The sequence below is a fragment of the Lytechinus variegatus genome, chromosome 19, assembly GCF_018143015.1.
Source record: "Lytechinus variegatus isolate NC3 chromosome 19, Lvar_3.0, whole genome shotgun sequence".
Classification (NCBI taxonomy): domain Eukaryota; kingdom Metazoa; phylum Echinodermata; class Echinoidea; order Temnopleuroida; family Toxopneustidae; genus Lytechinus; species Lytechinus variegatus.
Genome location: NC_054758.1, coordinates 2691121 through 2712655, shown reverse-complemented (window position 1 = coordinate 2712655; position 21535 = coordinate 2691121). Strand labels below are relative to the sequence as shown.

Below are 21535 nucleotides of genomic sequence, written 5' to 3'. Positions count from 1 at the left end.
CAAATTTAAGTCTGTGCTTGCAGACTAATCTATATATACAAGCTGAAAAGTTCACATAGATTGGCCTGCTACGTGCTTAAAAGTAACTAGTATAGGAACTTTGCCATCTAATAGTAATTACCCAGGTAACAGTGTAAACAGCCAATCAGAATGCAGGATTTCATGTTAGCTACCATTGTATGGCAAGGTTGCTGTAATTGTAACTTTTATGCAACAGTCTCCTAGATGAGAAAACATTACTGAAAATAAAAAACAAACAAACCAAATTATTGGATCTTGTTTTAAGGAAACTTGATGGTGACAAGATCCTGGATGTTTTTTTTGTATTTTGTTTGTCTTTTGGTCTTACATGTATTTCAATGAGACTCAGACTTGACCTTGGCAAGACTGTACGAGAGCTAGGATGTTGTCTTCTCGGGCCATTTCTTATCTTCCCATTCTAGTGTATCCTGTATGGCAGCTTGTCAAAAGAATGAACAATTGCTCTTGGCCAGTGAAAATAATTCCTTATTCCAGTGCCAACAAGCTTTATGCCTGGGAGCATAGTGCATGTGTGTAAACATATATAAACCAACAATTTCCAGTATAAATCATGAAGCCATGTATACGCATTCATGTATGGTAGCACTGCTTGGCCACATGCCAGCAGATCGCTCACATACATTCCAATGTATAGGACTAAAGGTAGTATTTTCACATTGTTGGACTGAGAGGCATAAGAGCCTATCTCTACCTTAAAATAATGTTTATCAGTCTAATAAAAGGGGAAAAATGAAGATCCAACAGGTTTGAATAGGTGAGATGTTAATATCAATGAGACCCTTCAATATATTAATTAATATGCAACATTATAGCGCTTAATACAAGTGTTTCTAAGCACTGCGTACTATTACCTGGGCTTTAGCACGGCTACCCTGATCGGGCGCATTGAGCATTCAAGGAATTTCTTCCTACTGGGAACCCATTTACTACACCTGGGTCGAGAGGATATATTAATGGATATGATAAATGAGATTTCAGTTGTGCATTTTGTGAGCCATATATGTATCTTGTATATTTTGTGCAGTATAATGTCATTTTCCTTTTGATATATCTCTATTTGATTCAAATCTTCGTGTATGGTTTTGAGGGTCATTTCCAGCAAGCCACCTACATGCATGTTTTTTTCAAGATCCTCCCACCAGAGATAGGAACACCTTGTTTCGTAAATTGATCTCCAGACGTTTTCTGTGGAGACTAATAGAATCGCCAACTTCGACCCTGGATTTAACACTATACCCTATCCAGTCAGACCACAGGTCCCTATGCTAACGAGCAAAAAGGCTTGTTCATCCAAATCATCTCGTGGTTGAATCCTCCTTGCAAAATCTTGTGATTCGTGAGATTTTCTTTCTCTAAGAATTTACCTGGTTTAACCTCAAGTTAAATGATATATTATTGGACCATCAGATAGAGTAAATGATACTCTTTCATAATGGTCATTTATTTTGTATACAATATTTTGTTAAATAAGTGAATTTCTGTCCTGAAAATGTGCCTAAAACTGAATTATTACCTGAAACATAAAATAAAACCTATATTGCAACTCTAACCCTAACCCTACATCTGAGATGAAATAAAACCTGGAGCAAAATTGGTGTGTCCCCTGTAAATTACATGTGTGTATGAAATGATTTTATCTTGAAGTGGAATTGAAAAAAATAAAATATTGACATGTATATATATTAGGTCTTTGATGAGTTTCTGTTGGATGCCGACTGGAGCGTCAACGCTGGGAACTGGATCTGGTTATCCTGCAGCTCATTTTATCAACAGTTCTTCCATTGCTACTGCCCTGTCAAGTTTGGTAGGCGGACAGACCCAAACGGTGATTACGTCAGGTACGTAACTTGAACGGTGCATTGCCAATTCGTCTACTGCCAACTTGTCTACTCACTACATGGTCTACTTTCATTTAGTCTAATGCCATTCTGTCCATCAACATGTCGTCTAACAACCATTTGGTCCATTAACCAGTCCAATCATCACTTTGTCTAATCTCCATTTCGTCTATGACTATTTCATCTCAAAACCAGTTGGTCGAATTTCCATTTCATTTTCATTCGTTTGCACAATTAACACTTAGTCCAATTAGACCAGATTGTATATGGACTAAATGGCTATTGGACCAACTGGTTATATTAGACGGAATGGCATAAATAATAAATGAAAGTAGACCATCTGCTGAGTGGACTAACTGATGGTAGACCAAATGATAGAAAACGAGTTGGCAATTGGACGAATTTGCATTAAACGAATTGGAAATATAAACCACTTGAGGAATACACAGGGGAAAGTAATATGAGAGGGCCAGCGTTGCTATAATTCTAAAATACAGCTTTTCTTTAAAAAAAACTTCCCTCTAATCACTAATGGCATTACATCGATCAGGGAAATGTGGATTGTCAGTTATTTTCATGTTAACTTATAGTGTTGGTGTAAATTTGATGTTGAAATAGCACCAAACTTCCAGTACAGGGAGAAATTTCACTTCAGTTGCTTTTGATCAATTCTGATGTAAAGTTGTGGTTTAACTTAAGGATAATCAATTGTGATGTGAATAGAGGTTCAATTTTTTGGATCATTCGACTCTCAAATCATTTATACATGCCTGGGAAGATGAGATAGATTTCTTCACCATTAAAGAATTCTCAAAGAGCACAGTAAACATAATACGCATGCAATATAAACAAAATTTTGACATGTTTGGCTTTCCATAGTTTTATCACAGAGTTGGACTATAAAGTAAAACTGGACTTCAGGGCCCTGTCTTTCAAAGAGTTGCGATTGATCCAATCAATCGTAACTATGGAATGCCAGCAACGTCATCATCTATTACGCATGTTTGTTCAAAATATTTTCTAATTATGATGAATATTCATGCATTCATTATTTTCTTGAAAATTCAGTGTGCTTCTCTTTGTTTACAAAGGACATTGTGTAAATTTTTTGTAGAAAAATGTATGACACTGATGGATTTCCATAGAGTTATGATTAATCGGATCAATCAGTACTTTTTGGAAGACGGGCCCCTGATTATGGGCCTAATTAAGTGTCAAGATGTCCGTCATGTGATCTGGACTAAAAGTACATGTCAGAATGGTTTCGGGGGCTAGGGGAAGCAATTTAAATTGTGCTTGTATCACCAAATCAGCACCAACACAGAACTTGGTATAACCCAATGAGGCAAAGCAAAGAGAACGAACAAAATTCATGGTCAAGAGCACTGAGTGGAAAATTCCATGGGATGTTGAACTGCAATGAGTGTGATATTAATCACATGACCAGCACACCTTTACTTTGTTTTGAACATTTCCTTTGTTTGTTATCAATGTTTGTCACATGCTATTATGTTATGACCTTCAATACAAAGTCCTTGTTTGTGATATCAACACTCAAGCGATCTATGCAAATGTTAATGTTGGTTTTAATAGACATATGGCATCCACTCACAATGATATACATGTACATGTATTTGAAATCAAAGTCTGAATGTGCTCATAACATTGACCTAGAGATGAAAGATATCAAGGTTTATTGACAGTTTTGATACAACAGTGTAATTGGTTTCTAAAAATAAATCCTGATTATTTATAATGAATCGCAGTTAATTTTAAAATGAAAACAAATTACTCTGTACAAAGTTTTTCTGTAGTTGTTAGAAATAACTTCATTTGTCTCAAAATAGTTCAATTATGTTTTGTTATAAATTTAGAATAAGTCTGGGAAATGTTTTATAAAAACATGCAAATGCAAGATTTTTGTTACAAATTTGATACTGTCAACCAATCAGATTGAATGACATCAGTTGCTTTTAACCCTTTTCAAACTTGTTCAATAAGTTCTGCCGCCAGAAGGAGTTCGTAAGAACCCTTGTGTTCGGTTGCTTCGCTTGAATTTATGGCAGGTACTATTAAAGCCTATATTGCTTACCTTGACGGCCAATCACAGCTCGCCATTAAGCGTCTATTGTCTCTTTCCGTTCTATTATATATTGTCTCGCTGTAGCATTCTAGTGATTCATGTTACTATTTTGCAATACCAAACACTTAATACGTTGAAAGGGATACTCTGGGCTGAAGATATTTAGAAATAGAGTAAAATTCACAGAGCGAAATGCTGAAAATTTCATCAAAATCGGATAACAAATAAACAAAGTTATTGAATCTTAAAGTTTAGCTATATTTTGTGAAACAGTTATATGCACATCATCATGAATATTCTTTAGTTGGGCTGATGATGTCACATCCCCACTTTCCTTTTTCTTATGTTATTACATGAAATCATAATTGTTTCCTTTTTTTTATAAATGTGCATATGACGTGTCTCCATTATGATCATATTTTTTAAGATTTATTTTTATGTTATATATTACAGAAATAATTCTTACATTATGATATTTTAAACTAATTGTTTGGTTAAACTTCTTTTTTATTTCTGATTTGCAAGATTAAAAAAAGACTTGAGTAAATTAATAATTACAGGATTATCTTCCAGACAAATTGAGCAGTTGAAAAACAGAAGTCATGAATACTAGGGCCCACTAATTTATAAGAAATTATACAATACAATAAAGAATATATTTTTTTCTTGATTTTGCAGGAAATATCTCCCATTTCTCAAGAACTTCCCTTCAAAGTACATCTTCGAGCCCTGGACAGCACCCCTGGAGGTCCAAGAAAAAGCAAAGTGTATTATAGGTGGGTAGAACGTTTCTAGAAAGATTCATAAACAACTTTGATTGTTAGAGATCAATAATGGTAGTCATGGATATTGATTGCTCTGGGTTCTATGGCAACGGTAGATGGAAACACGCAATGTGGTTGAAATCACACCGCAGATTCGTCAGCTGTGTTTTGGTGAAGAGTGAGTGAGCTATTTTCTTGGCCAACATTAATAAGTTACTATAGCCACAAACCTCACTCTTACTGGTCTGGAATTCAAAACAAGTGGAAAAAGCATGAGGATAATGCCCTTTTTAGGCTCATAATTGATTTTGAGAAACATCTTGTTTATCAGAATTGCTTTATTGGGATTTAGAACCTGGCTCTGCTCAGTAATATTGATTGTGGTTTATACATCGTTATGAGTAGACTGCGGCCTGTAACACAAAGTTTATCAATCATTGTAGAGTATTTTTAAAACATTGATTGAATGTTTGATGATAATAAAAATCAAGCATACGATTGATTGCTGACCTTTGTGTAATGGGCCCATTATCATTATTGTATTATTAATCTGATTTCTGATTTATTTTTGCAATATTGCTTTACCTAACATCCTTTGAAAAGTCAACATTGCTTTCTCATGCCTGATTGGGCTTTGTGTGTTATACATGGAATTGTCCAAGTCACTGGCATACTCGATAATGTCAAGTAAATTGGGCTTCATCCACCCTTATATCCTCTGTACTCCCCCCGTGTCATTATCTTCCTCTCCCCTCTATCTTTTCCCCACTCTCCAGAGTCCCCCGCCCCAACTCCTTCACAAGCCATCCTCTCCTTTCCCCCATTTTACCCCAACCCTTCCAATTATAAACCTGTCTTCCCCCCTCCCCTCCTTCCCCAGCCACACATACCCAACCCTCCCAGTGCCAACCCCTTCCTCCCGCTCCACCTTCCAACATCTATCCCCTCGCCCGATCCTTTCCCCATCCTCTTCCCCTCCATTCCCCACCCTCCTCTCCCTACCCCTTTCTCATCCGCCTCCCAACCCCTCTACCCCACCCCAAACTCCCTTCCCCTATCGAGCATGAAGACTCCAATTCCTACTTGTATATTATTCTGGTATCGTGAAGGACTATTGCGTGTATAATCTAATGTCCTCCCGGGCGTGACTCATTGCCAGAAAGTATGTTTGACATTTCAAATGAGTTAGTATTCCGCTCACCGTTGGTTGAGCCTAAGAAAGGCGTAACAGTCGAAAGCCCTACAAAGACTGAGTGCCCTTCTTGCTCTCACCCAATGATGACAGTGTATTATTGAATAACGTCCTAATATCCCACTAACACGTCACTACTCTAAAACCTGTGCAAGACTTCTTCATACAGGAATAACGTTAAATTCTCCCGCATTATGCATGATACGTTGCTTTCGTCGTTTGAGTCTCGGCGAAAGTGAACGGTAGGACACTCATCACCAAGCGGGGGACAGATCAACCGGATATGCCGTCACTGTTAACACGCTGTTTTGCGATAAGCCTCCTGAATAGAATAAGTCTGTAGTAATTTCGGGTAATGTAAACGTATACCTCCGGCTCCAAAAAGGACGCGAGGTATACGACTCTGTGTACTGTAAGTTAAGAACTTTGTTTCTTTTAGAACTATGTTTCGTCTTTTCTTGTGATTATTCTGTCAAATCTGTACTTATATTTCTTTTCATTGTCTATACATAATCTCCGTAAGATATAAAGTCAGCTTTTTATTTATTTTTTTAACTATTTTAATAGCTGTCATGTATGTCCGATATTTCGTGAATATTCTTTCACAATAGCACTGTGCACGTTGTTCATATACCTTTTAGTTGTGTGGAGTTAATACGTAGCTTTCTGGTCTAGTGTTCTTTTTCTACACCTTCTGAAGGTGTTTATCTTGACATTTCTTTGTCATGAACTCTCAAAACTTAATATAACAAATAACATTCTTTTGGGTTGTCGGACACAACGCAAAGGTATATAAACAACATGAACATGTGCACAAGGCTTCTACTTCTACACTTTTCAGTAATATTTTATTATCATTTTTTTTAAAAGGAATAACATACAGTACATGTATATCGTAGCATTCTGCTCTTTTTTTAATCAGTTCGCAAAAGCGTCCCCTTTGTCCCCGATTCCAAACCTTTATTTTTACCATTTTTTTTTTTATTAGAATTATTTTTTTTTTGGCATGTCAGTGTTTCCAAATTTGGCCTTGCCTATGTATTGGAAAGCGATACAGAGCGCTGTGATTCTGGTAAAATTTGCGTTTCACTGACTTATATTGATGATCTAACCCCCACTGTGATGATGTCTGTCATTGGCTCACTCTACTACTGTCACCTGACTGGTAGAGATATCACATGATCAATCACCTGATACATGCACATGGATTTTTTTTTTTAGATCCATGTACATGTATAGGTGAAGTCTCGTTGTGTAGGTCAGGTATAATATTGTTGAATACTAATGTGTATTTTTAAAACATCTGAATTGTAAACAACCCCTCTTTCCTTTCCTAATAATTTTTTCATTCGCATTTCTGGCAAATTCTAATAAAGTTACAGAATTTATCACAAGAACTAAATTTGACTTGAATCGTATTAAAAATCTGGAAATTTTCAACATTTTTTATTGATCTCTACTCTTATTTTTTATTACTATGACTCTTATTCTGATTGCATTTTTAAAACATTTTCAAAATTCTGCCCTTTTAAAACTAAACCCAATACCTACGCCAAATAAAAATTGCTATCTATGTTCCTACATCCAAAACATACAATGTATATTTATTTCATGGGCCCCATGTTAGGATATGAAATGTCCAACAAATCTATATAGGCTTTATAATGCTGTATCATTATAGTAACTCCAAGATTTTTTTTCAAACCCTTATAGACATCTAAACACTACATGGTTTGCCATGTTTGTTTTAAGCCTGAGGTTAACTCTTTCACAGCTGATTTATAGAATTAACACAGGCTTTGTAGTGGGAACACCCGGTTTCAGTATTTAAAGGGTTAATGGCATTGATTTGACCAAAGGCACAGACATCATCAGGAAGATGGGAGTTAGAGGCTGGTGTAGATATTTCCTATGCAAGTTGACTTGCCATCCCCCATTTGCCATAATGGAGGTGGCCACATGACTGCATTTTGGAGCAAACCATTCTGAGTTCGGGGGTAGAGTCTGAATTTTAAGTTCTGTCAGTACGGAACTGAAGCAAAAGGTGATGCAACATATCCTACATTCGGTGATAAGAGACACCTTTATAGCATGAGTTGGTCTTGGAGAGGACTAATTTTTTATTACGTCTTTCAGAGGATCTGGAATTTGATTTGAAAATATATTCGGAGCTTGTCAAGAGCACTGTATCAATACTAGAAAAAATTATTTTAAAAATGAACACCCCATTTCAAGTGAATGGAAGATTCCAGGAGACTGACTGTGGCCTGTTTTCATTATCGAAATGAGGTATGGTATAAGTCATTGCTGATTCAGCGTGGGAAAGATGTACACCAGAGAACTTCATGTAAGTGGAGTTCCTTCTCCGTTCTTAACACCCCCCCCCCTTGCTTCCCCGGCCCGTTCTCATCCCTGCCTCTGTCTGAACCCCGGTCCCCTTGAGGTACCATTTTGCAGTCATTTGTTTGATAAAATACATATCTTTATTTCAGTTTTGATATGTTTCGATTTGATGTTTTCACGTTTTTTTGTGCGCGCAATTTTCTAACCCCACAGGCAAGGACTATCCGCTCCCAATCGTGGACCACGCGGAGGCGTCTCATCGGAACATCGAGAGGATGAGGAAGGTCTATAATAACTTGTCGCGGCACGGCGGACCAGGTAAACTGAGTTAAATTCTTTTAACTTGTTGCAACTTGTAGAAAATTGAAAAGGTTCCATAATCTTTCAAGATGGATCAAAATATAGATACCTTGGGCTGTATATTAAGCCCAGAGCACGTACACTATGCAATGCGATTGCACTTAGATCCGTCTGTAACAAGTTGCCAATCGCATCTCGGGTGCAATGTCATCGTAGGCCAGCGTACACATTGCAATAGCTCTGCATCACCATGGCACCTCCTCTTACGCTTTGTCCGAGGTTGTGATGTCATCATCTAGAAACGATTTGATTGGCTCAAATCATCAAAACTGCAGAAGAAACTTGGGAAGATTCCACATGTTAAATGTCTCAGAGTTGGTCTGTGATTCTTCTATCGCATCGTTGTAGGTTGGCGCGCACGCTTGATTTGTTACAGTCGGATCTTAGTGCAATCATGTCGCATAGCGTGCACTGTTTGTTTGTGGGAACTCCCTAGGAACTCAGCAGGATAGCATTTTGCTGGTAAACGCCAAGCTGGTATACCCAGGAAACATTTTACGTCTAGGTTAATCAGTCATAGTGGCTGATGTTGCAGACAACAGAGATCACTCTCCGGCCTTTTTTAAAAGTGGAGACAATGGCAGAGTTGGGACTCAAACTCACAACCTTGCAATTATGAGTCCAATGTGCTAACCACTGGACCACTCTGGGCTTAATGCACACTAAGGGAATATTGCATTGATTCTTTCTGTTGTGATGTCAGTGTTTCCTTGTGAAGTGTCTTTGAGGCTTCTGTTTTGGAGTGATGATGATCTTTATCGTTTAATTACCCTTTGACTTCTAACAGGAATATTGGGATCAGTGCCAAGCTCCAAAGCAGCATCTGCTCCTCCCAAAGTGGGTAAACCCAATGTGTCTTCTAAGCTCATGCCAGAGCACCAGCAGCATCAGCAACAGATCCAGGAAGCTCCGGTGGCACAATCTCCAAACAACAGCATCCTCATGCCACGACCCAGCAAGATGCGCTTCATGGGTATGGGAATGGGCCACATGCAGATGCCTTTCAGCAGAGACACCGGAAGCAACATGGGCGAACCCAGCGGCATCGGGGGAGGTGGTGTCGGAGCGGGTGTCAGCGAAGTCTCGGTTGTTCCAGACGTCAGGGGCATGGAGGTCAGTGGGTTGAACGTGACGGATGTTACGAGTCATCTACCGGGAAGCAGCAGTAGTACCTTGAGCTATCAACCATCTCTGGTGATACAGCAGCATCAACAACATCAACAGCATCCGCAGCAACATCCGCAGCATCAGCAGCAACAACAACATCAGCAACAACAACAGCAGCAGCATCAGATGAGTCAACAACACATGCCAGTCACGATCACTGGCTTGAGTCCGATAGATGTCCCTGGCACCTCAGGAAGCTTGCTCAAAGAACTCGAAGGGGCTGATTGGCAGTCCCACTGGCAGTTTACGAATCAATGACATTCCATCTCCAAGAGAATTGAGGACAAGCAGCTTGTCAGTTCCTTCAGCTACCTACCGTTCTTTGATTATCATATAGTTTCTATAAATATGTACATCTGTTGTTTATCAGGAATTGAATCAGTGTACCGTTTTTCTGATATGCGTGTGGGGACCACACTGAATTTCAGAGTTGAAAATGTATGTACAGTTTTTTCGTTTCTAATGGAATTAAATGATATGCTCACTTGAACATGTATACCAATGCACTTGATGAAGAATTTCTGCAGTTGATATTGTGTATAAAACCATAGAGTTATATGATCATGTCAAAGTCTTATTGTGATTATTGTTTATAGAATTTCCATGTGAAGTGTTCATTGTCTCTCACAACAGGATGTATATTGACATTACAGATCGTCTGTAATGTGTCTCTAAACAGACTAACAGATTATTGTAGTCCTTGAGCACATTGCGTGAAAGTTTTTTTCTCTCTCTGGCAGCATACTCGTCTGAACATGAAAGATACCCAATATTTTCTGATAAAATCTAATGTAAAGATAAGAACACGACTATCAGATTATACTATGCACAGATACTCCAGTCCTTTGCCAGGTCTCTACCCCCAAAACTTCCTTTTCAGGCCTTAAGCATGTTTTACATTGTAAATTACCTGTATACATGTACGGAGCCATACATGTAGCATGTTTTGATTCTATTTCATGCCAGTAGGTAAAACTACCAAAAAGTAGAGAATTGGATACATGTATTTTAAGGTCTGGGAAAGTTCTGGTTTATAGTAAACCTAACTGGAATCCCAGTAGATATTTTGCCAGTGTGAATATATTACAAGATCTTGTACTATCCCTGAAAGAAAATACCTTTAACATTGGTATATTTCAAATTTGTAAGAACTTCAGCTGTTCATTTCCTTATTACCCATTATGAAATCAGATAACACTAACTTTCATGTGTGGCTAAATGAATGAGCATACTTTCTTATTGAAATACATGTACATGTAAGAATCCTTCTTGCAGGCTCATAAAAAGAAATAGTGTGAGAACGACATGTACATCAGGTTCAATCAAATGTGACTACCAAAAATAGATGATTGAATATTGGGTATTTTAAGGTTTGGAAAATTTCAGCTTATTTCAGAAATTTTTCTTATCAGAGACATCCATGAATCCAGGAGAGAGATTTATTACGTAATAGGCCGGGGAAAGTTCTGGGTCCTGTAAAGCAAAGGTTAGCGATTAATTGTACGCTTGACTTCTACGATTGATCATACATTGTAGTCGATGCATTCCATCGTATAAAAATGTTCTACGATCATTGCTAAGCTTTGTGTCATGGACTCCTGGTTATTTTATATTATTCTGTTGAGGCAAATGTTGTAAGCAGTTACTAGTGATAAGTTTGTAAGACAATCCGGGTATTAAACTTCTGATCTTGCTTTTATATCCAGCCATATCTATAGTTACCTTTTATAAACCTGTGGCATCTCGGAGCTTTATTCTATCTTCAATTAATAGAAAATGATGATAATGACATGCAACATTTAATAGCGCTTGATACAATGTTTCTTAGCGCTGCATACTGTTAACCCAGCTCTAGCATGGCTTTCCTGATCAGGTGCATTGAGCATTCAAAGAATTCCTTACTAATACCTATTTGCTACACCTCGATGGAGTGTCAAAAGTAGATAAATGCCTTGCAATAATAGGCAAGTGCTGTGGTGAGATTTGAACCCCGGACCTTGCGGTTCAATAACGTTATTCAGGGAGCCACAACACCACCACGTTCTTCGTCCAAGTCATTTAAAAATCTCAATTTTCCATCTAATTTCACTCTAATTTTAAACTTAATTGCACAGACATTCATTCTTGATAATCAACAAGAATATCAAGAAAATGAAAATATGAAAAATGATGACTTTTGTATAAATTTTCACAGAAACAATGTTTGTCTCATTCCATGTACATAATCCTGCCAGATAGTTTTTGATGGATGGTGCTAATTGGCTGGTTAGATAAGCAAGATTGGACTATATTTCATGTATGATTCAATGAAGATGTAATCTCACAAGATTTCCTGGCTTTAGCCCATTTATGATCATGGTTAAATGATGATAAATTAAAGTGTCTGTGCATATGTAGACCTTGATCAATGCAGTGAATAAATTGCTTTTTATTATGCATGTTTGTGAATATTGTGGAGCGTGTCTTGTATAATTGTAAAAGCCTTTGGAAGGTGTTGTATAATCACAAATAGAATGTGAAAAAAAATATGTGCACCATTGTTATGCTTCAATTGTGTACTGGGAAATTGGTTGAATTAATTATCTCCTCTCATGTGTGTACATGTAATTAAATGTACAGCATCACCAAAAAAAAGAGAGATCGAAATTATCACACTTTGTTATATTTTTATACATGTATGTATGTATGGTGATGGGTATAAAAAGAGCTAATTGAGGATTTACAGTTCTGTGATCTGGCCATAATTGGGTTTCTAAAAGGTTAGATAAATCTAGAATTCTACTCCCATCACATCCCTAGGAGCAAGATTTAAAGACATCATTTTGAAATGGTTTTAAGGCTGCTCCATGTATTTCAACGAGGTCTACTGACTTTCACAATATTCTTAAATAAATGAATATAAATGGATGAATATGAATAAAAATATAAATTAGTACAAATGAATATTAAATATCTACATGTATAAATGTATATAAATAAACATAATGTAGATGAGGAAACATTTCCTATTTCTGAAAAAAAAATTGTTCCAAATGTTTCAACATCCGCTTCGATATAAGGTGATCTGTATCAAATTTAGGAGGCTTTTTTAAAGGTATGAAATTACACCTCTGATTCGTAAAATTGGCAACAATGTTTTATTAAGAGGAAAATAGATTACATTTCTCCGCTGAGATTTTAGGATAAATGTACGGAATTACAATGTCAGCAAGGTCTGAAATAATCACTCTTCAATTTTACTATTACAATTCTATTTCGTTTTTTGTTTCATGCATAAAGTAAGGGAAAAACAGATAGAATACTCTGCGAAAAAAATGTAGAACTATCTCAAAGCAAAACTACCTCCTTTCCAACAGCTTTCAAATTCATACATTACACTACAGCGCGTCCCAAAAAAAACTATACACTTTTGAAATGGCCGCCAAATAAAAAATCTAGCACTTTGGGGAAGAAGACCCACATATATGGAAAGCCAATGAAGTCAATTTTCAAATGACACCAAAAAGGTTGGAAAACTATTCATGCTTGAGCGAGCACTGCCCACTGAAACAAAGTGTATGAAATTTAGGGTGGGCTGGAATTAGCCTTCCAATTTATTTCAGTTGTTGTGAGGCAAATCCTTTTGAACTTGCAAAGTTAAGGGCGTTGTGATAAATTAATGATCAACCGTGATCAGTTTTGATAACTTAACCAAATTTTATAAGTTATTAAATTGAACTTTAATGAATGAGTGAACACAAATTACAATTACGGGGCAGCATTTTAACTTTATCATTTGGATCTCTTTTGGGGCAGCATTTCAACTTTATCATGGAGATCTCAGCAATGTGTTCATGGGAGTCGGCCAGTCGGGAGAATAGGGGGTGAGATAGGGCTTAAGTGGGAGAAGTAGGTTGATGAAATAAGGGTCAACAGAACATTCAGCCCCCGCTCCCTCCCTCTTTCCCGGCCTCCCCTCCGGTTGAGAGACTGATGGCTATTCTCATGTACGCATGAAGTCCAGAGCAGAATGTTGGTTTAATGATTAATTATGAATTAGGGCATCAATTTTTTCCTATCAATCATTTAATCAACAATTTATCAGTAAATCATTTCATTCAATGTGCAATGTGATCAATCAAACATTCATTTTTTTCCAATAAATTATTTCATTAATCATCATCATTAAGTTTTTTGGTAATCATTCAAACTGACCATCAGCCACCGGTCACTTGGCAGTTAAGTTTTGAAAAGTCTACAATCCAGGAGGTGAGACAAAGAGAGGGGGGGGGGGGGGGCTGGGAAATGGAGGTGAAGAGGGAAGGGTACATATGAACTCATATGACTTTTAATTTGTAAAAGGACAAAAAGAAGAGGAATGCCCTTTTAACCAAGTCTTAGCATATCTCGCCCTCTTGCTTGTAACAGGTACATGTACAATCACATTACTCTGACTCTCACGAACACACTTCTGATGTCCACAAGATGAATATGCTACACTAAAATTACAATTCCTGTTCACTCATGCATTACATTTCAATTTAGTAATTCATGAAATTTGCCTATTAAAACCAAAACTTATCTCACTCATGAATAGCATAACACCCTTGTAGCTTTGTAAGTTCCAAAGGACTAACCTCTCAAAAAACTGTATGGCTAATTCCTGCCCAGCCTAGCCAAGTTAATTAGTTTCTCAGGAGGAGAGAAGTGGGGGGAGGGAGTAGAGATGGAGGGAGGTGTTGCTAAATGTTCTGTTGACCTTTAGCCCATCATCTTAATTCACCTACCTGAGTCATATTACCCCCACTTCTCCTGACTGTCATGAACACATTGTTGAGATCCACATGATCCACATGATAAAGCTGGACTAAAAATTGCAATTCATGATCACTCATGCATTAAATTTTAATTTAATAACGTATGAAATTTTCACAAACAACAAACTGATCACATCTGATCTTTAATTCACCAAATAACCTTCAACTTTGCAAGTACCAAACAAAAAATTTGAAAGAAATTGGAAGGCTAATTCCAGCCCACCCTAATTTGCATACCCTTTGTTTCAGTGGGCAGTGCTCGCTCAAGCATTAATAATTTTCCAACTTTTTGGTGTCATTTGAAAGTTGACTTTATTGGCTTTCCATATCTATAAGTCTTTTTCCACAAAGTGCTACATTTTTTATTTGGCAGCCATTTCAAAAGTGTATAGTTTTTTTGGGGACGCACTGTATATGAAGGGTAGAGTAAGGTCTTTGATAGCTTCATGTAAGTGAATTTTAAAAAAAAAGTAATTAGTGATGATGATGAGAATGATATTGGGATGATATTTCACTTAAGTTTCTTTTTCCTTTATAGATAAATGAAAACTGTTGCAGTAAACGCTGATTTTATGAGAAGTCTGTAAAACGAGTTGGTCATCGTATCATCCTAGACCAAGATCTTGTACAGTTACGAAATCTAGGCTGAAATAAAAATTCGCATGTGGGAAAATGAATATTATTATTGCTTGGAAAAATACCTGACGTTTTGGTGAAATATCATGCTTTTGCTTTTATCTCAGCAATCGCACATTTTTTTTCCATAGTCCTTTGGTAGATATTTCATACTCGTACAAACAGACACTTGTGGTGTCATTTGATCGAATTCTGTACAAACTCATTTTAATTGTTACAACAACTGGCATTTATCTGTGTTTGGGGGGTATGATGTAAATGAAATACACCCAAACATTAATTCACCGTTTATTATCTATCCATGTTTCATTCACTTCTGATCACTTTTAAAACCAGTGAGTTGTGAGTTAATCGTCCAATAAAATGTTGGCAGATAGTGTGATGTTTGGATGTGCTAATACTCACACAAAATGAATGAAGAAACAAAACTCCCCCAGTTTAATTAAGTCAGGGAAACTAATGGTTGGAAAATGTAATTTTCAAGCATTTCTTGAATTATGGAGTTGCACAGCATTCGTTTGGTTTGAATTTCAACTCTCTCTCAAAAGAAATTATTTTAGTGGAACCAGCTATGTTGCAAACTATTCAAAAGTCTTTTAAACTTATCAATTTTTATATTGAAAGGTATATTCTGTAGCACTGCCAATAAAGATACATTATGAATTTGCTAATATTTGGTATGAAGGCCCTGCTGTTGTTTTTAAATAAAAAAATATACCGTTATTTTTAAAGAAAAAATTTCCGGTTAGTAGTTAAAATATTTGTAAATGCTAAATCTTATGACAGAAATATTCTGTCATGTACATGTAAAAAATGTAAACTTTATCAATTTTATATTGTAAAATAATGTGCAATTCTGCTTTTTTTTGTCTGTAATCTTGATACAGTATGTTTATTATAAACCTAGTTTTTAAAAAGGTTCATGGGCTGCATGTAATTAGTGCACATTTTGTTGTTCAGCTATTGCATCATTATGTCCCTTCCTTGTTAGTTGATTTTTTACGACACACCTTGATTCAGTTGAGACTCTTGTTAAAACTGAATTATGGGGGGGGGGGATAAAATGATTGCAAAGACACCCATGATTACAGTCTGTGTTTTCTGTATAGAGTTCATAAAAAAAAATTATTTCAAAAGAATTAAAAATCGCAAGCTAGCATTATTACCAAACATGTACACGTAAGAGCAAAGGTATTCATTGCACATTGAAATTGAATTTGTCACCTTAAAGTTGCTTTCCAAATTTGCAACCAAGTATGAACACAAATAAAAAGTCTAGATCTGTCTGTATATTGCTCAATTTGCACTTGTAAGATAGGCAGGTCCTTGCATTTCTTCTTCAAGCTGACCCAAAAATTGCCAAAGTTAATGATTTCCTGTTAGTTTAATGCTTTATGAAACGTTTTTTTTTTGTTCACCCAAATTGATCTACTTCTCTGTTAAACAATGTTAGCGCTTAACAAACGATATGTTATTGCTAATAGAAGTCCTGTTTACTACAGGAAACGTTACTTACATCTTGGATCAATGTTTGACATTGCAATCCAACAGATGTGACCGGGCCTATTGTTAGTGCTCTGTTAGCAGTAGCGTTTCTGTGCGGCCGCTACAGAAAGTTGGGATGACTTTTTATACCATACTTAAAAGAACGGCGACCCGTCATTTTGATTCACCAAATGAAGTCAGTTTTTGTGTAGAAATGCCGAACCTGTGAGTGTGGACTCTGAAGTCCCAAGTGTTCTTTTCTGTGTGTGTGTGTTTTTTATATCTTATCTAACCATATGTATACCATATTGAATCTTTAGGTGTTGATTTTGTTTTCTTGACCATGTGGTTATCGGCTACTAGCAGGAGGTAGCATATTGATGTATGTGATAACAAGAAGGTTGGAGAATTCCGATGTTTTCTTGGGTAAATTTTTTGTGTCAAATAAATATGCTTCACTCTGTAAAATATTTGATCCGTTTCTGTGAAAATTCATTTTAAGTATATTTGGTGTTTTGGGCATGAGAAAGGCTGTCAGGTGACTCTGGTCTAGGAGATTTGGTCTACCCAGAGTCTCTGGGTAGACCAAATCTCCTAGAACAACAGAGATCTCTTAGACTTGGGCAAAGTTTGACTTGAAAGATGGTGTTGACATGCTACTAGCATATTTGAGTCAGAAATCATAATAATAGTGCAGTTCTTGTATAGCACATATCACATTATATCATAATGTCCCTATGCGCTTCCAAAGAACGTGGATATTATTACCCTGGCTTTTCATAGCCCCGCAGCCTTTTACAGCACATTGGCATTTCAAGGAATAAATTCCTGCCAGGGGCCCGTTTCTCAACACCGTCATAAGTCTAACTTCTTGACTAAATCGGAGATAGTGAGCTACTTGTCCGCTAACCGTTTCACGAAGCCCTCTTTACCAAGATCGGGTACAACAACCTCACTAAATATTTATGACACCTCCGAACCTGTCACAACTTCTTTCTTAATGACGTAGTGGCATCACGTGGGTAGACTATGACATGCAAAAGTGCCTAGAAATGAGAAAATTATAATCTTACGTAATCAATCAAAGATGTTGGAATTACATCAAAAAACAAGTTGGATAATGCATTCTATGATCATTGTAATACAAAGAATCTACAAAAACTGTTGGTAATACTCCACAAAACCATTCATTTTGAAATAGTAAAATAATTTATTTGATAAAGATTCTTCCACGTCAGGCCATCCATAAATGGACTCGTATTTGTCGTTTTCAGACCCCTATTAACATTTTGATAAATTCTATCTCTAATTTATGCATAGAATTTGTCAAATAGTAAGTTTCAGTATCTAAGATTTAAAAGAAAATTGTTAAACTATATTTTGATGATGTTTGGAATCGTAAAATACCGTATAATTATTATCATTTTACAACGAAAACCGTTATGGTTTTACTTTCGTAACTATTAAAATTGGATATCCGGGGGTACTCATCTCAACGTCCACATGTGATTTTTTAGTCACGAGATCAATTATTCATATTTCCATTTTCTCAGCAATTGAATGCTCAAGTCTTCATGGTCTAAGTATGTATGGTGTATAATATACCTGTGCTATTATTCTTAAAAGATGAAATTCCCAGTACATCACAATATTTGCAATTTTGTTATAATTTTTCTTTTTGAAAATTATGCTATTTTGTGACTAAGGCTACGTCTCGTCTGTTCTTTTTACCGATAATATCGATACCAAGGTATTTTAGTTAGGAAGCCTTTTCGAGAAACGGGTTTAGTAAGATTGGAACTAACTCCGTGGTTGGTGGATAAAGATATGACTAACTTGTCCAGGTGTTGAGAAACGGGCCCCTGGTTCCCATTATCTCACCTGCGGCCCCGTCTTATAAAGAGATGCGATCCGATCAATCGCAACTATGGAAAGCCAGCAAAGTCAACATATAAAATGCATGTGTTAAAAAAAAATTCCTAGATATGAATGCAAATCCATAAATTGATTTCATGACAATTTTGTGTGTTCTTTGTTTACAAAGGACATTTTGCAAATTCCCTGTAGATAAAATAATGACACGAATGGATTTCCATAGAGTTATGAATTTTTATAAGATGGGGCCCTGGGTAGAGTGCAGCACAATGTGGATGAATTTCTTGCTGGAGGAAATCATAGTTTGAGTAAGACGATTATTCAACTTTGGGAGACTTTATGCAGAGTATCCTGTGCATATTAAAAGCTATGAAAAAACGTTGGAATCCTAAGCATAGAAATCAGATGATTTTTCAGTCGCAGATGTCTTAACCCTAAATAGACTGGGCTATTTCGACACCTAAGAAGACTGGGGGGGGGGGGGCTGATTCAGCCCCCCTTATGATCTCGGCCGTCGATCGCGCGATTGCGACGAAACTTGGCACGCACATTACCCATGGCATAATCTACAAAACTACAAATTCTGCAAAAAATGTCATTGCTAATTAGTTATGCTAATTTATGCATAAAATCAAAATTTTGCTTTAATTAACTACATAATGCCCCTAACATGCTAAGTTTTGGTACACAGACACTTTATATGAATCTGATCAAATGTACCTAAGAAAAAATTCAAAATCACATTTATTTTTTTATTTATTTTATTGTTTTCTAGATATCTTATGTATTTCTTTGTTTTTCGACTCTGTTTTTGTTTTTTCAATGGAAATTGTTAGGGACTTTATTTGGACCATAAATATGATGGAATCAATTGATTTCAATCAGTAAAAGGGAAAATGATACATTTATGAATTTTGGCTAAAAACTCTATTTACATTGGATTTGTACACAAATTCACGTTTTCATGCAATTTTGGGTCTGCATGCACTTACGAAATGTTGCATAATTTTGGAACCGCGTACCCGGAGGTCGCAAATTTGGTCTCAAAAGTTGCGAGACTTGAATGTAAAAAGTCAGGGAGCGACGCGGTCAAAAAAATTCCTGCGGCGGATTTATCACGAAAAATGTGGAGGGGGGGCTGAATCAGCCCCCCCCCCGTCTTTTTAGGGTTAAAGTGTGTACGTGAATTTGTTTCCTTTCTGATATTTCTTTTTTTATCAGAGAATGACAATGAATACAATGCACATCAGGATATAAAAAGGCATTTGTTTTGTTCATCAATGTCTTTGATTTAGAATTGAAATACAACGAAACCTGCCTACCATACAAAGGGAAACACAAAATATAGTCTTCGTCAGTGTTTCCACAGATCAAAAACAAATCTCCCGAAACTGAATTCCGAAATCCCGAAATTCATAGACATTTCCTGAAAATATTTTTCAAGTTTGATTTTTAAACGAAAATCGGGCAATAATACAGCGTGCCTAAATTTGGTCCAAGTGACCAAAATCAAGGAATTTTTTTTTTTCACGCCCTCTTTAATGAGAGCGTGGAGCGCAAGTGTAAATTTTTCAGCTATTGATCTAAGCAAGGACATGAGAGGAAGATCTAAGTAACCATGTAAACAATTCTTTAAATATATCATGAATATTGAAATTTGCTACATTTGTTTATTGTAAATTTTGGATTTCCCGAAATTTCCTGGAATTTTTTCATTTCCAGAACCATTCCTGGAAAAATTCAAAATTTCCCGAATTTCGAGAAGAGTGGAAACACTGGCCTTAGTAAGGCAGGTGGCTGCTATAGACAGGTTCTTATTCACACAATCTGCCTGAGTTGGAATTTGCTTTAGTGGTCACTATAGGCAGGTGGCTGTTAAAGAGAAATTCCAGTAGTTGCAGTTAACACTGATTTCATGAGAAAGTCTGTGAAACAAGGCTTAATTGCCAGTATATCATCGAGGATCTAGATCTGGTACAGTTACATTAACTGGACTTTGTGAAATCTTGAAATCTACACTGAAAAATGTTCACACCGAAAATCCCCAACACAGATAAGCGCACGTGGGACAATGTATAATTATTGCTTAGGGCGTCGGGCCCGACGCCCTACCCGAATCCCGTGCTTATTTGCTGATTTCTCAGCAATTACACAATTTCTTCCAGAATCCTTTGGCACATGCGTTTTATTTATACAAACAGACACTTTAGTGGTCATTTCATTGGATTCTGTACGAACTCATTTTGATATCGTTACCAAAACTAGCATTTACCTTTAACACATATTTGACAGTACATGTTTACAATACACAACTCATAATTTTTCATCCTTACATTCACATTTAATGTTTCCATACCTTGGTTCAAATTTATCTCGAAAGTACAAAAGAAAAAAAATCACACAATCTCACTCGGATAATAATAAACAGACAATCGCATCACTACATTTACAATTAAATCAGGTATACATTACGCACATAGCTTCAAGAATTTCCTTACAACTCTTCTCTACACACCACTATATTCAATTAATCTTCTTGTGCATACATTGAAATGCTTTTTTAGGGTATTTTCTGCAAAATCTGTCCTTTCCAAATAACATTTTGGAGAGAAAAGATTATTGTCTTTCGAAATAAGGTACATGTAATAGTATCCTGCGCATTCATGGAAATGCTCTAATGGGGTATTTAACTGTCTTTTCCAGGGTAACGTTTTGAGTGAAATTGCCAACGGTAATGAGATAATAGAATAATCGGCCAGTAAAGTACATATAGCACATGGGGAACGCGTGTTCTCTTGCAAATTCTCATTGTGGTTTCAAGCCCACGTGATTGCCAGCATGTTCCTAATAAATCTGCATGGATGAGGAATCTTATCTGGTTATAAGGAGTAATTAAAGTCAGACTTGGATCGCAATCCAATTACCAGAACAAAAAGCTCAAAACCTTGAAGGGA

The 21535-nt window shown here is 36.5% G+C and overlaps 1 protein-coding gene across 2 annotated transcripts in view; it reads left to right on the top strand.

Moving 5' to 3' along the window:
- LOC121406199 (cryptochrome-1-like) overlaps positions 1-10606 on the top strand; it is a 39104-nt gene extending 28498 nt beyond the window's left edge. For both annotated transcript variants that reach the window (XM_041597221.1, XM_041597222.1), the window contains 4 exons: positions 1729-1880; positions 4642-4739; positions 8476-8580; positions 9410-10606. In XM_041597221.1, the coding sequence (XP_041453155.1) occupies positions 1729-1880; positions 4642-4739; positions 8476-8580; positions 9410-10047 (993 nt within the window). In that variant the 3' untranslated portion in view covers positions 10048-10606. The remainder of the gene's footprint in view (positions 1-1728; positions 1881-4641; positions 4740-8475; positions 8581-9409) is intronic.
- Positions 10607-21535: the final 10929 nt, after the last annotated feature.